This window comes from Erpetoichthys calabaricus, chromosome 3 (assembly GCF_900747795.2).
Source record: "Erpetoichthys calabaricus chromosome 3, fErpCal1.3, whole genome shotgun sequence".
NCBI lineage: Eukaryota > Metazoa > Chordata > Cladistia > Polypteriformes > Polypteridae > Erpetoichthys > Erpetoichthys calabaricus.
In genome coordinates this window covers 116542159-116556037 of record NC_041396.2, presented here as the reverse complement: position 1 = coordinate 116556037, position 13879 = coordinate 116542159, and the positions used below count along the sequence as shown (strand labels likewise).

The window sequence follows — 13879 nt, the reverse complement described above, 5'->3', positions numbered from 1 at the left end:
GGCCTGCCCAAATTAAGAGTGACTAGATCGGGCAACTGCTTAGGTCTACCAGTTGTTAAATTTAAAATTTCCTGCATAAACATTTTGATTAAGATATGCTTGTAAATATTTATTATATTCAGTTAATTTGTTTCAAACATAACATATATATATAGTGGCACTGTATAAAAAGTCAATTTCACGAACAACAAGTACCAACTGAATTTTACAAATACAAAACACGAAAGTGCTTCTCTTCCAATTTGCAACAAAGATACGCATAGCATTTTTTAAAAAGGCATGGTTCTGCTAAACGTGGTTATTTTTGATCATTTAATTTTTCGGTGTTTTATTTTACAGTACCTCTGAATCTGATATATCCAATGTGATTTCAACGAGCCTACTAATGCATTACTTCGGAAGAAAAGCGTTTCCGAAATTTCTGTCGCCATTCGATGAGTATTTCATGAACCTTGCGAGACACCGTAGCACGTTTAATTTAATATCCCACATTGCTTTGCGACGGCTGTGTTTTGGGCTTTATTTTTTATGTTGTTGTAAAGGTAAGTTTGTTCTTACGATTTAAATCTCTCTCTATTGTTATTATTATTATAATTTACTACAAAGAATGTCGTGTTCGTATCAATCTATGCGTAATTTTATGTATTCTGTGTTCAAAGAGTGTGTGAAATTGCTTTTTCCTTGTTCTGTTGGTTGTAAATTATGTTGTTCCTTGTCTTGTACGTAGTGAAAATGTTGGAAAAAATACTGCGTAGATAGAAGCCTAGAGTGTGTGTATGTTTTAATTTTTCTTTCAAAGAAGAGACATAGCAGGATAATTTACATTAGTTAAGAACAATTGTCATTGTATAAGCTGTTTAATAGTGAAACGTGCCTAGATTATATTGTTAAGCACTGTTTGATGTTATTTTATTATAAATACTAAAAACGGGACATACATGATTTTTTTTGCCTCTAAAGGTAAATGAGACCGTAGGTTTTGCAACAGTAACATAGCCTAAGTAAATCTGTAACAGGGTAAAAGTTGAAAATTAGTTATACATGGCCTTGGCAATAAATGTATGTAATTAATTCATGTCTTCATTTATTCAAATTCTTTTCCCCGTGCGTGCGTGTGAAATGGTCCGTTTACATTAGAGCATGTTATACCACTTCTTATCCTACTTGCATAAATAAAGGTGCCTAATTTTTTTGGAAGAGCTGCAGGTTTTCACTGCCGCCTAGGTAAAGCCCATCATCTCTTCTCAGGACTACTTCTATTCTTTATGTACATGCTAAGTGGATTTTAAACGCCTCTGCCTTATGCGATTTGCATTCCTACAAAACGAGTATCCATATTTTGTGACCAGAGTTATAAGGATGTTTTCCATTCAAAAGTGGATTACTTTCTTACAAGCTTTCAAATGTAGTTCCGTTTTATTAGTTGCATCTGTACTTTTATGGCCATTATGTTGAAACTTAATGTTAAATAAACCGGAAACATGACAAATTAGTTTTTGTTTCAGATGAAAAAATTTTTTTGCAATATATGGAGTTTTCCATTCGTTATGCATTTCCATTCTAGGTGCACATATTGGACACTATTCAGCAAAAGCATTCACCTGAAAGAAGAATTGACAGGTTAGAACGTAAAAAATTTGACAAACAAGAGGAGACCGTTCAGTCCATCCTGTCTGTTTGTTTAGCTAGTAGCTAATCTGACCCATTATCTCCTCCTGATTTTTTTATAAAGGTTGTCAAGGTTTCTGCTTCAGCTACATGTCTTGGTAGTTTGTTCCAGAGTCCCACAACTCTTTGCATAAAGAAGTGCTTCCTGGCTTCAATTTTAAAATGCACTTCCCCTTCATTTCCACTTATGTCCTTGAGTACGTGATTCACCATTAAGATGAAAGAATGTTTCTGGATCTACTTTATCAATGCCTTTGATGATTTCAAATACCCGGATTAGGTCACCACACCATTTCCTCTGTTGGAGACTGAACAGGTTTAATTCTCTGTGTCTGTCAGAGTACGACAGATTCTTAATTCCTTTGGATGCAGTTGTTTGCTCTCCTCTGTACAGTTTCAAGTGCTGCCATGTCTTGTACTGTGATGACAAGAACTGCACAGAATACTCCAGATGTGGTCTTGCTATTGCATTATATAGTTTGGGCATAGCAACCCCTGACTTACAGTTTTTATGATATAACCTAACATTTTATTTGCCTTTTTAGTTGCTTCTGTACATTGCTTAGTCAATGAAAATGTTTCATACCTCTAGGATTGAGACAAAATAACACTAATCTGAAGTGTACCATATTTCTGATGTTGTTTTTTTTTTCCTTTGCATGTGTACCTCATTGTTTCAAAAAAGGAGTCAGAGGGCAGTAATATTCACAGAAACAAAAGTTGTACATGTAAATAAATTTTGAATTAAGGTTTACTTGTATAGGCAGTATTTCAGTAATTCTATAAAACAATTTAAGGGAGTTGGGAAATCCTCTAGTAAACTATTAAATATGCATCCCATGGGTGGAATTCAAGAGATGGCCAAGGGGGCCTGGACAGTGCACTGTGTTACTAATATAACAGGGTATTTTTTTCCTCAATTTTTTTTTTTTAGGTCAGTTAATATAGATATGGTATTACTCAACTAATTAGGTGGTAATGCAGTGGAAGTGCTTCTGCCTGTCAGGAAGGATTCCAGAGATCACACCCTGTGGGTGCCCACCTGTATGGAATTTGCATGTGGGTTTGTGTCTGTTTGCTCTGGTTTCTTCCCATAGTCCAAAGACCCGCAGGTAAATCGGCAATGCTAAATCATCCCATGTTTTGTTTGTGTGTGTTCACCCTGTCAAGGGGTTCTTAGAACCTCTGCCCTTGGCTTCTTGGGATAGATTTAAGCTGACCTCTGCCTTGGAAAATTTTTTTTAAAGGATGGATGAATCTGTGAATACTATAATTTATCCTGTCCAAAGCCACTGTCTCTCTTGCTTGTAGTCTATTTTTAAAACAGATACTCTGTATGGTTCAAATTATATATTAGTTTGGTGTTTATTTTTATTTCACCTTATGTTTTATCTGTAGTATTTTCCTCTTTCATACATTCAATGGCTGCCCCCATTTGCAAAGTACTGGTACCAAAACAGTTTCCGAAGCAATTAACTAATAACTCTAGAAACCTCCATACTCCACCAGCTCACACAATCAGTAGAAGCAAAGCAGGGGTCAGGGATGTCATTTCCCTATGAATTCTTGTTAAGGGTTCAATAATGGAACCCTTTCAAGTTTCTAATACTGAGGACAACTTTTTTCATGTTCCTTATTCAAACTCTGCTTTTTACAGATATTATCACATTTTAAAGAAATATTTTACACAAAGCTGAATATCAGAATTTTTATTTGAATATGTCATAATTTGGTTATTTTTAGATCAAAATGTTGGCTATTTTTTGTTTTATGTATATTTAACTTTTACTTTCAATTACTGCATCCAAGGTGACATGCAGTTCCTAAAAGAATACCCTTAAAAATATTGCAAATATGAATAACAATGCTAATATTAAGGTTGAGTAATATGGCAACAAATTAATATCTTTATTTTGAAGCATTTTGCTAATTAACAATATACTGTGGATTTGGACTCTTCGGACCTACTTTCTGCATACTTTATTGTGTTGTATATTTGAATTTTACATTAGCCATTTTTGCCCCATCAGTCTACTAATGACAAAGTGAAAACATGTTTTCAGAAAGGTTTGTAAAGTTTTAATCATTTTAAATCCTTAATTGCACTACAGCTTTTTGCTGTTAATATTTATATTTACTATGTTTATACAGATGTTTTTTCCTTCATTTCCATCAACTATACATTTATCCATCCATTATCCAACCTGCTATATCCTAACTACAGGGTCACAGGGGTCTGCTGGAGCCAGTCCCAGCCAACACAGGGCGCAAGGCAGGAAACAAACCCCGGGCAGGGCGCCATCCCACCGCAGGGCATGCACACACTAGGGACAATTTAGAATCGCCAATGCATCTAACCTGCATGTCTTTGGACTGTGGGATGAATCCGGAGCACCCGGAGGAAACCCACGCAGACATGGGGAGAACATGCAAACTCCATGCAGGGAGGACCCGGGAAGCGAACCCAGGTCTCCTTACTGCGAGGCAGCAGCGCTACCCACTGCGCCACCGTACCGCCCCTTCCTTCAACTAGACATTCGTAATTCTTGAAGTGTAATAGTAAAATATGGATTACCATTTTAATTATGTAGTACATGTTTCTTACCGAAACTTGTGCTGTTTGACACACAGCAACAAATTATAAACACAGTACAAATCTTTAAAAAAAAGTCTATTGTTTACTAAGCAGCAATTTCAAATTCCATCTTTTCTCCAAATAAAAGTGTAAGCTTCTACATGTTGAACAAACATGCTGTCCAAACTCAAATGGTGTCCGTTTTAATTTAAAGAACAAACTAAAGGTCTGAATTTCTTAAAGCAGCTTTTCTTGCCATTTGTCTAGTTGCACAGGATGGCTTCTCAGATAATCCTTTTTTCAGTGTATTACTCCACTTTCTTTAACATAAAGGCTAATGTACCAATCACCTCTCATTCCCTGATCAAATAAGCTTCCACTTGCTGCTCTTTGTTTACACTGCAGGAAGTTTGCTGCAAAAGAAAAAAAAAATTCTGACATGAGTGTCATTAGGCTTTGCACCTTAGGAACCAAGTTACCCAATCTATTCTATAACCTTTCAGTAATTATTTACTGCTTTGATGCTGCTCTTTCTGATCATAAAATAGGCAATTACAAAAGAAATTGATGAGAAGAATTCATAAGTAATTGCAGAATTACGGTATTTGAGAATTCCTCTAGAGTGCCTCTTTCTCTTGCACAAATTGGCTCAAAAACTAATCGGCACATTATCTTATAACAGGCTTAAGTTTTCAAGTTTGGTATTTTTCAAGTCCAGTCATTTTTGCTCTAGATCCTCCTCAAGAAACTGTGACACACACCAGTCTTCAAGATTTAAATGTTTTCAGTATCAAGGGACCCTAAAACTTAGAGATCTGTCGAAAACCAGAGATCAAAATTTTTTTGACGAATCTAAAGCTTGGCCAATTTCCATTGCCGGCCGATCGATTGATGGGTGCATCCCCACAATTGGTCAGTGCAAGTTTAGATAAACATGCACACAGGCACATTATTCAATATATGTTGTTTTCAAGTCTAAATTTATACTTTTGGAAGGGCTTCCTTCACAAAAAAATTGCGTCTTAATAAGTTAGTATCTGTGGTCATCATAAAGCAGCTGTTTGTAACATGTTCTGTGTGCCGATTGCCGGCCGATCGATTGATGGGTGCATCCCCACAATTGGTCAATGCAAGTTTAGATAAACCTGCACACAGGCACATTATTCAATATATGTTGTTTTCAAGTCTAAATTTATACTTTTGGAAGGGCTTCCTTCACAAAAAAATTGCGTCTTAGTAAGTTAGTATCTGTGGTCATCATAAAGCAGCTGTTTGTAACATGTTCTGTGTGCCGTGCTGACAAATACCATGTCTTTGGCTGTATGATAGAAAATAGCTGTGGTTTCTCTCTTTAACTGCCTTTGTACCATATTGCATTGCTTGGGTCTAAAACAAATAAATAGCTTAGCTTGTGTGGGGGGAGAGGCAGGGTTTATGGCAGTTATACAAGTTTGATGCTGATGCCTTTTCCGTAGTGTCTGGGTTACTGTTTGAGGTGACAAAACAAATAAGTTGTTTCTGTCATCTGCATGAATTTGTCAGTCGTCTTCTTGAGCAGTTTATAAAACGTCTCCCTTTGTTCTATATCTGAATGCTAAAAGCCAAGCCATTGCCATTTCAATGAGTGTGAATTTCTTTCAGCAACTAACATCTTTTCCTTCATTGTTTTTTTTTTTTTGTTGTTTTTTTTTCCTCCTTCTTTCTTCTCTACTACTGCTTCTTTAGGCATGTTCTCCATGTTGCTTGTTAGGTTATTAGAATCATTTGGTTCTGTTAATTAAAAAAAGGCAACAAGCAGAAAACAACAACAACATTTATTTATATAGCACATTTTCATAAAAAAAGTAGCTCAAAGTGCTTTACATAATGAAGAAAAGAAAAATAAAAGACAAAGTAAGAAATTAAAATAAGACAATATTAGTTAACATAGAATAAGAGTAAGGTCTGATGGCCAGGGAGGACAGAAAAAACAAAAAAAAAACTCCAGACGGCTGGAGAAAAAAATAAAATCTGCAGGGGTTCCAGGCCACGAGACCGCCCAGTCCCCTCTGGGCATTCTACCTAACAAAAATGAAATAGTCCTCTTTGTATTTAAAGTTCTCACGGAAGGACTTGATGATGATGGTCATGCAGACTTCTGGCTTTTAATCCATCAATGTTGGAATATCACGGTGCTTTGAGTAGATGGTGGTGGCGCAAGCCGCCACCACAAAGAAACCAGAAAAAGAAACAGAAGAGAGAGTAGGGGTTAGTACGGATTTTAGAGCCACCATGAATAGTTATTATAATGAATTGGATATACGGAGTATCAGGACTAACTCTCAATATTGCTTAATTTTATATTATCTAAAGTTGTTGTGGTATAGTGGGTCCGCGGCTTCCGAAAAAAAGGCCGGCTTTTTAAAATCCTTATAACCGTGCTGTTCTCAGTGGGCGCGATCGCACAACCGTGGGGAATTAGTGAGGTAATTGGAGCTTGTCGCACCTGCACATGTGGGTGCGGTCGTTCTTGATTGCCTCATTTGCTTCCTGCATTGTGTGATTAAGGCGCTGCACCCACGGAGTCATGCGGGGATGTGTGTGTGTGTGTGTGTGTGTATGTATGTGTGTGTGTGTATATATATATATATATATATATATATATATATATATATATATATATATATATATATATTATACGGATTGACACCAGAGAAGGGGAGAGAGAAATCATAGGGCGATGTATAGAGAGATCGATCGATGGAGGTGAAGTAAATCGAGGTTAAAGTAAGTGAATGAATGACAGCTTGGCAGGACGATCTGGCCACTTTGGATGAGGAGACATCACGAGCTGGGGCCCTGCATAGGAGCGTTAGTCAGTTGCGCTCTAGGGGCTAGTTCGCCCCACTGAAAACAAGCAAGTGGGGTGAGCAGAGAGGTGTCCTCCCGTGGGATCTGAGTAATGACTGCGGGTGCATGAAGGATCAGGGGAGGAAAGCTGACCTCGACGGTCTGGCAGTGACATCCGGAAGGGGACCAAGACGGAGGTTAGCTGAAGGAACTTGTGGCTGTTGGTCTCCACCAGCTGCAAGCAATGGGTGAGACGGAGGTGGGTCGGAGAATAACGAGAGACAGCTTTTTAACTTCTGCATTTTAACCTCGGATTTTAATGGATTTATTTATTGGATGTTTTTTATCCCCACTGGGCACTTGTTCTAACACTAGAATTACCAGAGCCTATGAAAAAACTCGTAGGTCCGTCCCACCTTAAATCCATTCGCACCTCTCCGCCATTGTCTTGTCTTCTAAATGTGCAGATAAAGACGAGCTGAAAACAGCTGACTATTCCATCCCCCCACCAACTTAGAACATGCACGAACTTCACCCAGCTCATGCCTTGATTGATTATCTGGGAGTGAAGTGGATTTTAGAGTGGAAATAATAGATCGTTATTTGGAACACACGCATTTCATGTGTGTTCCATTTCTACAGTAATCTGTGTAAACACATTTTTAAAACAGAAACGTTTTTCATATTCTAGTAGTAAATGACAAAATGTAGGCATAAACTATATAATGTATGAAATGCATTGTTTTTTTGTTTTTTTTTTTCCCCTTACCTTCCCCCAATGCAAATTGTGCCAGTTGCATATTCACGATTGCCAGTTCCTGCAGCAGAAAAACATCACATCATTACTGACCCACCTCTGTGCTTGACAGTAGGAATGGTATTCTGCTTAGATTTATCCACGATTGCAGCTCACCATTAAAACATTCATGGGTGGGATTGGTTTATGCATCACAGCTGAAGCAAATTAATTATCATTATTGAGTTCACAAAGGCTTAATTTTGTTTAGTTTATATATAAACTTTTAAACTATTATGTATATGTAAACTTAAGAGGGTTTTAAAAACAGTATTATATAGAAATTACTATATTAACAAAAAATCCTGCTACTCAGGAATACTACATTATAGAGTGTGCATTTCCTTTGTTGATTTATTGTGTCATTCAACTGATAAAAGATGTCATCCAAGGTAAAATATAATTCTTTGAATACTTTAATTGGTAAATCTTTAAAGTCTTAGGTGGGGGGAGGAAGGGGTTCATTATTCCTGATTTTGTGTGTGTATATGTGTGTGTGTGTGTGTATGTATGTATATATATATATATATATATATATATATATATATATATTAATTAGACATATATAAATGAAAGACCTATGTGTGTGTGTGTGTATGTATGTATGGAGCAGTCTGTTCTGCTCACGCTCAAAAAACAGCCACTAGATGGCGCATGCATGCACTTTTACATTTTTTTGGCGCTTGCATGCACCACAGTTCTCGCTACAAAAGATGTATGTGTATGGAGCAGTCCGCGGTGTTTCATGCTCAACCACAGCCATGGGAGTTGATGTGAATTCTGTTGAGGATGTAGAAGCGTATACAAGTGTGACTTGCACATGATGAGAAAGTGCTTGCACTCACCTCACTTCAAATTCAACTGAAGCAGACATACTCAGATTTGTGGTACATGCACATTGTACACTCACACAAAGAGCTACCATACAATTTGTGCCATAGCTGCCGTTGACTACACGGCCATCTCGGGCAAAGTACAACCTGTCCTAACCCACTTAGCTGGTGCAAGTTCATCAATATAGTTAAACTATAGACCACAGCTAGTGTGTGTGCATATACCGTGTTTCCCCGAAAATAAGATGGGGTCTTACATAAATTTTTGCTCCTAAAGATGCACTATGGCTTATTTTCAGGGGATGTCTTATTATTTATTCATGAACAACAATATACATTTATCCAAGTACAGTCATGTCATCTTCTTCAGGAATATCATCATAACTCTCCACATTCAAACCCTGAATTCCAGCCTGAATTTCTTGCTACTCCAGCCGCTTTTAGGATCCTCCAAGATCGATGTGCGTTTGATGAATGGGTCAATGTGGTGAAGCAAAATGCTGACATACAAATGCATTTGTGATGCTTTTATATTCAAGCATCGCATACTCCCCAAAGTAATGACATATTTTAAAAAGTCTCGCATACTATCTTCTTTGCCGTCTTTTTTTTCCACTTTCACAATAACATCAGAATGTACTGCAGCATATTTGAGCCAGAGAGAAAAACAAGGACATAATGAAAATGTCTTATTTTGTGATTAAAGTAAAAATTTCGCCATTAACCTCGTAGTTTACTTTATCATTAAAGCAGACCGTTGTAAACATCATCTTAAAATCAACCCAGTTGTTAAATTATTACACGCTTCGGAACTTCCTCCTGAACAGACAGCAGCAATCGCCCCACAGAACACATTAATTACATTTATGATATTCCAGCTCTCTGCACATTTAGAATTCTTAGATTTATACTTGATATCACGTTCATGATGCATTAAATATGTATTTTACATTTTACAGATAAATCATTAACTTTGTTTAAATAATGAATACTGTTAATAGTTACACATATAAGGATGGCACAGTGGCAGAGCGGTAGCGCGGTTGTCTCGCGGGGAGTCGCATCCCGTGTGATCCCTGCCTGGAGTTTGCATGTATTCCTGGTGGGTTTCCACAGTGGGCTCAGCTTTCCATCCAAAGACATGAAGGTTTGGGGATTTGGTGAAGCTAAAATGACGTTAGTGTATGTATGTGTTTGTGTTTACCTTGCGATGAGCTGATGCTCCGTACAAGGATTTTGTTTCTGTCTTGCGCCGATACTGCTGGAATGGGCGCATCCTGAATTGATGCATGGCGTGAAGTATAAACCTGGCCTTTAGGCTACTTACTTTTCAGCTGACGATCTTGACTAGGGCTTATTTTTGGGGTAGGGCTTATATTACAGAGTAGCCTGAAAATCATTCTAGGGCTTATTTTCAGAGTAGGTCTTATTTTCGGGGAAACACGGTATATGTTTACCCCTATATACACATTCACATAGATATGCATACAGTGTAAAAATGAGAATTGTAGGAGACTATTAAATTATGAAACTAAGGAGGTATTTTTCATGATATGACAAGGCAGTTGCATTCACAGGGTGTGCAAAATCGGTAGCCCAACATCCTGGGGCTATTAACTTTTCCCATCATTCTATCAAAATGTAACACCACCCAACCCAAAGTGCTACCTGAAATTATTTAGAGTGAAATCAAATTCCCTCCTCTTATTCACTTTTTTCCTGTCTCATGACTTGCTATTTGAGGGGGAAAAATAAAAACATTGTGGAACAAACAGGTTTTTAATGATGATATGTTTGCAGTGACATGTATGTAATGAGTTTACTTCTCCTCTCTTCTCTTTCATAATGTAATGATCTGGCTTCAAATTCAGGCCATGGATAGCTACTGAGCACTGCGCTTTCCAAAGGTGCAGCATGATATACAAATGAAATGTGGAGCGCAAGAGACAGGCTTGAGTGTAGAAGGTGCTGGAACAGAGACGGCCTGTTACAATATAATGTTTGGCAATCACCATTGGTACATTGTTGCCACCTCCTGTAAAGGAGTGTAGATAGCATTTTACTTTGCCAAAAGTGAACTACCATTAGCAAAATCTAACACCATTTGCAACTTCAAGTAGCAAGTGTCCTAGATCTTGGTTCTATTTATCACAATGATCATTCATGCAATGAATTGCTTAGAGCAATAGCACAAATGTCAAGAGATCAGATTAAAAAGGAAATTATATATAATTTTAACTTTTTTAATGTTCTAATCTTATTTCCACAGAAATTCACTGTTTTAAAGATAAAGATATGGGTAATTTTAACAAACTACAAAGAAATAAATGAGGGAAATTAGACTCTCAGCTTTTATTTGCTGTAAATAAGCAAACAGATACTAAATTTTGTTTCAAGTCGATCTTATGATAAACTATTTCATGTTCTTATCAGTTATTTCATCGAATACTTTAATATACCAAAGAATAGCAAATTTCTGTTAATTTGTTTTTCTAAATGTGCATATTCAAGAGTTATAAGATGCTAGTAAGCTTATTCTCCAATCCAGTATTTTATCCTGCTTTTTTTTCAGTGTTAGTGAAAAAGTAATATAGATCACTAGAGATGATAAGGAATTTCAGTCAGTCTAATTTGCACCTGTTTGCTTTTCAGCAGTATCCAGTTTAACCATGACAGACCGTTACACAATCCACAGCCAGCTGGAACATTTGCAGTCCAAGTACATTGGGACGGGCCATGCAGACACCACAAAATGGGAATGGCTTGTGAATCAACACCGGGACTCTTACTGTTCCTACATGGGACACTTTGACCTACTGAATTACTTCGCTATTGCTGAGAATGAGAGCAAAGCTCGTGTCCGGTTCAACCTAATGGAGAAGATGCTACAACCCTGTGGACCTCCAGCTGATAAGCCTGATGATGTGTAGATGACTTTGAGGTTTAAATCCTTTTTACTATTGGATACAGAATAAGGATATAATGATGCCTTTGACTGACACAGACAAGCAGGACATTAATATTTCCATTAATTTTCACTTGTTTGCTGTTCACATTAAAATAACCATTTTTTTAAAGCATTTTTATTCAATGTATTCCTTTCTAATCCCTGAGGCCACTACTAGAAATTTCTGCTATGTTAATGAGACTGAGGTTACTCCATGGGTGTTCACGCTTGACCTTCAGAATCGGACTGGATTTCTCAAATGATAGAAGCTCATGGCAGAAGCATACAAAATATGTATTTGATTAAAACATTGGTCATTTAACTGCAGTGAAATGAATATATATTAGTAAAGATTTTTTTTTGCATTATGTTGTCTTCTGTTTGTTCAGTGTTCTTCTAATTAGCCAAAAAAGTTAAGAACTAAATTCTAGAAGATACTAGTAGTTATGGGTGTAGTATTTACTTATTAAAGACCATTCTTAGATCCCTGTTTTATCCCTTGTGACCTTCAAAATTTAATTTTCTTAAGCTCAGCTCCTTGCAGAACCCTCTGGTTTACCCAGTGAACTCAACAGTGCTGCTCTACTGCACTATAACTCCCAGCATGCCCTGTGGGTGGCCTCGAGTGTACCTGACTCCAGGGTTGCTGTCACGTAGCAGTTCTGGGGAGCATGTAGCTTGAACAATCCCCCTGTCCTTCCGTCAAGCTGATCTCCTTTTTGGGTAACTTTCCTCCATCTAAACCTGATGGGATGCCCGTGTACCCATGATGACATCCAATGCCCAGATCCTTGAGTAGGGCAGGGAACCACCCACCTCTTTCCATATCTGTTTGCCAACCAGGCCTCCCAGCCAGGTAAGGAATGAGAGTCCATACATTCCATCACAATGTATTAATGTATGTGTGTGTATATGTATGTATAATACATATGTATAATAATTATTTTTACACACACAGTAACCCTCCATAATGTTCGGAAATAAGACATTTTTCCCCCCTGCTCCACAGTTTTAATTACAGAGGTGATTAAAGTGAATATTGCAGTCTTAAATTTAAGGTATTTGCACACATTTTGATCTCAAACTTGTTGAAATGACAACACTTTTTATACATGGTACCCCTATTTCAGGGCACCATAATGCTTAGGACATAGTAGCGGTAGGATTATTAAAGCTGTCATATTTAGTACTTTGTTGTAAATCCCTTGCATGCAATGACTGCTTCAAGTCTGCAATTCATAACATCACAAGATGCTGACTATTTTCTCTGGTGATGCTATGCCAGGGCTGTAATGTAGCCATATTCATCTTCTGCTTGTTCCCTCAAGTTTTCTCTGCAGCATATGGAAAGCATGCCCAATTGGATTTTAATTAGGTGGCTGGCTTGGCCGTTCAAGAATTTTCTATTTTTAGCTTTGAAATGGATGGGATTATTATCTTGTAGGATGGAGTGCTATCTAATTCAGAATTCATTGTGCAGCTGCCAACAGCAGTTTCATCAGCATTGAAGGTAAGTGTGCCAATACCTGTGGCAGCCATACATGTCCAAGTCATAACATCTCCACCATGTTAACAGATGAGGTGGACTGCTTTGGATCTTGGACAGTTCCTTTTCATCTACACACTTTGCTGTTGCCATCACTAATGCAGTTTCATCTTTGTCTCATCTGCCCACAATACCTTTTTTCCAGAATTCTGTAGGCTCTTTTAAGTACTTTTTTGCAAACTGTAATCGGGCCATCCTGTTTTTGTAATTAGTGTTTTTTTATCCCTCAGTGTGCCCTCTGTATTTCTGTTTTCTATGGATTTTTAGTCTCTGACACACACACATCTGCCTCCTGAAGACTATTTCTAATCTGTTGGACTGGTGTTTGGGGCTTTTTCTTTACCACAGTGAGGACTAGGGGGCTCTGCCCCCTGCTCGCTTCGCTCGCCAACCCCTGGTGTTGGGAAATGACAAAGAGCGTGATGTATGAATGAGATATAGAATAGTGTGAAGGTGTAGATGATGCAAATAGAAAGCAAACAATAAAGTGTGTGGCACAGTGTAAAGGGTTATTGGAAAATTTCTTTGTACATGCCTTTCAAGTGTAAAAGGTAATTTCAGGTCAGAACTTGTAAGGTTAATGAAGATGGTCATTGTCGTGATCAGAGTCAACTTTGTCAGAGCTTAGAAAGAGTTGTGTCTCTCCAGGAAGTAATGGAATGACTTGGGTATTTATGTTTTCCAC

At 37.6% G+C, this 13879-nt stretch overlaps 1 protein-coding gene across 3 annotated transcripts; it reads left to right on the top strand.

Annotated features, from left to right (window-relative positions):
- Window positions 1-421: 421 nt before the first annotated feature.
- On the top strand, window positions 422-12016 carry sf3b5 (splicing factor 3b, subunit 5). 3 transcript variants are annotated; one of them, XM_028799151.2, is made up of 2 exons: window positions 422-542; window positions 11354-12016. In XM_028799151.2, exons 1-2 carry the CDS (start codon window positions 446-448, stop codon window positions 11629-11631), a joined length of 375 nt encoding a protein of 124 aa, XP_028654984.2. In that variant the 5' UTR covers window positions 422-445; the 3' UTR covers window positions 11632-12016. The 3 variants fall into 3 exon arrangements, with proteins under 3 accessions (XP_028654984.2, XP_028654985.2, XP_051780244.1); XM_028799152.2 differs by having other exon boundaries at window positions 440-542; window positions 11357-12016; XM_051924284.1 differs by having other exon boundaries at window positions 453-536.
- The last annotated feature ends 1863 nt before the right edge of the window (window positions 12017-13879 follow it).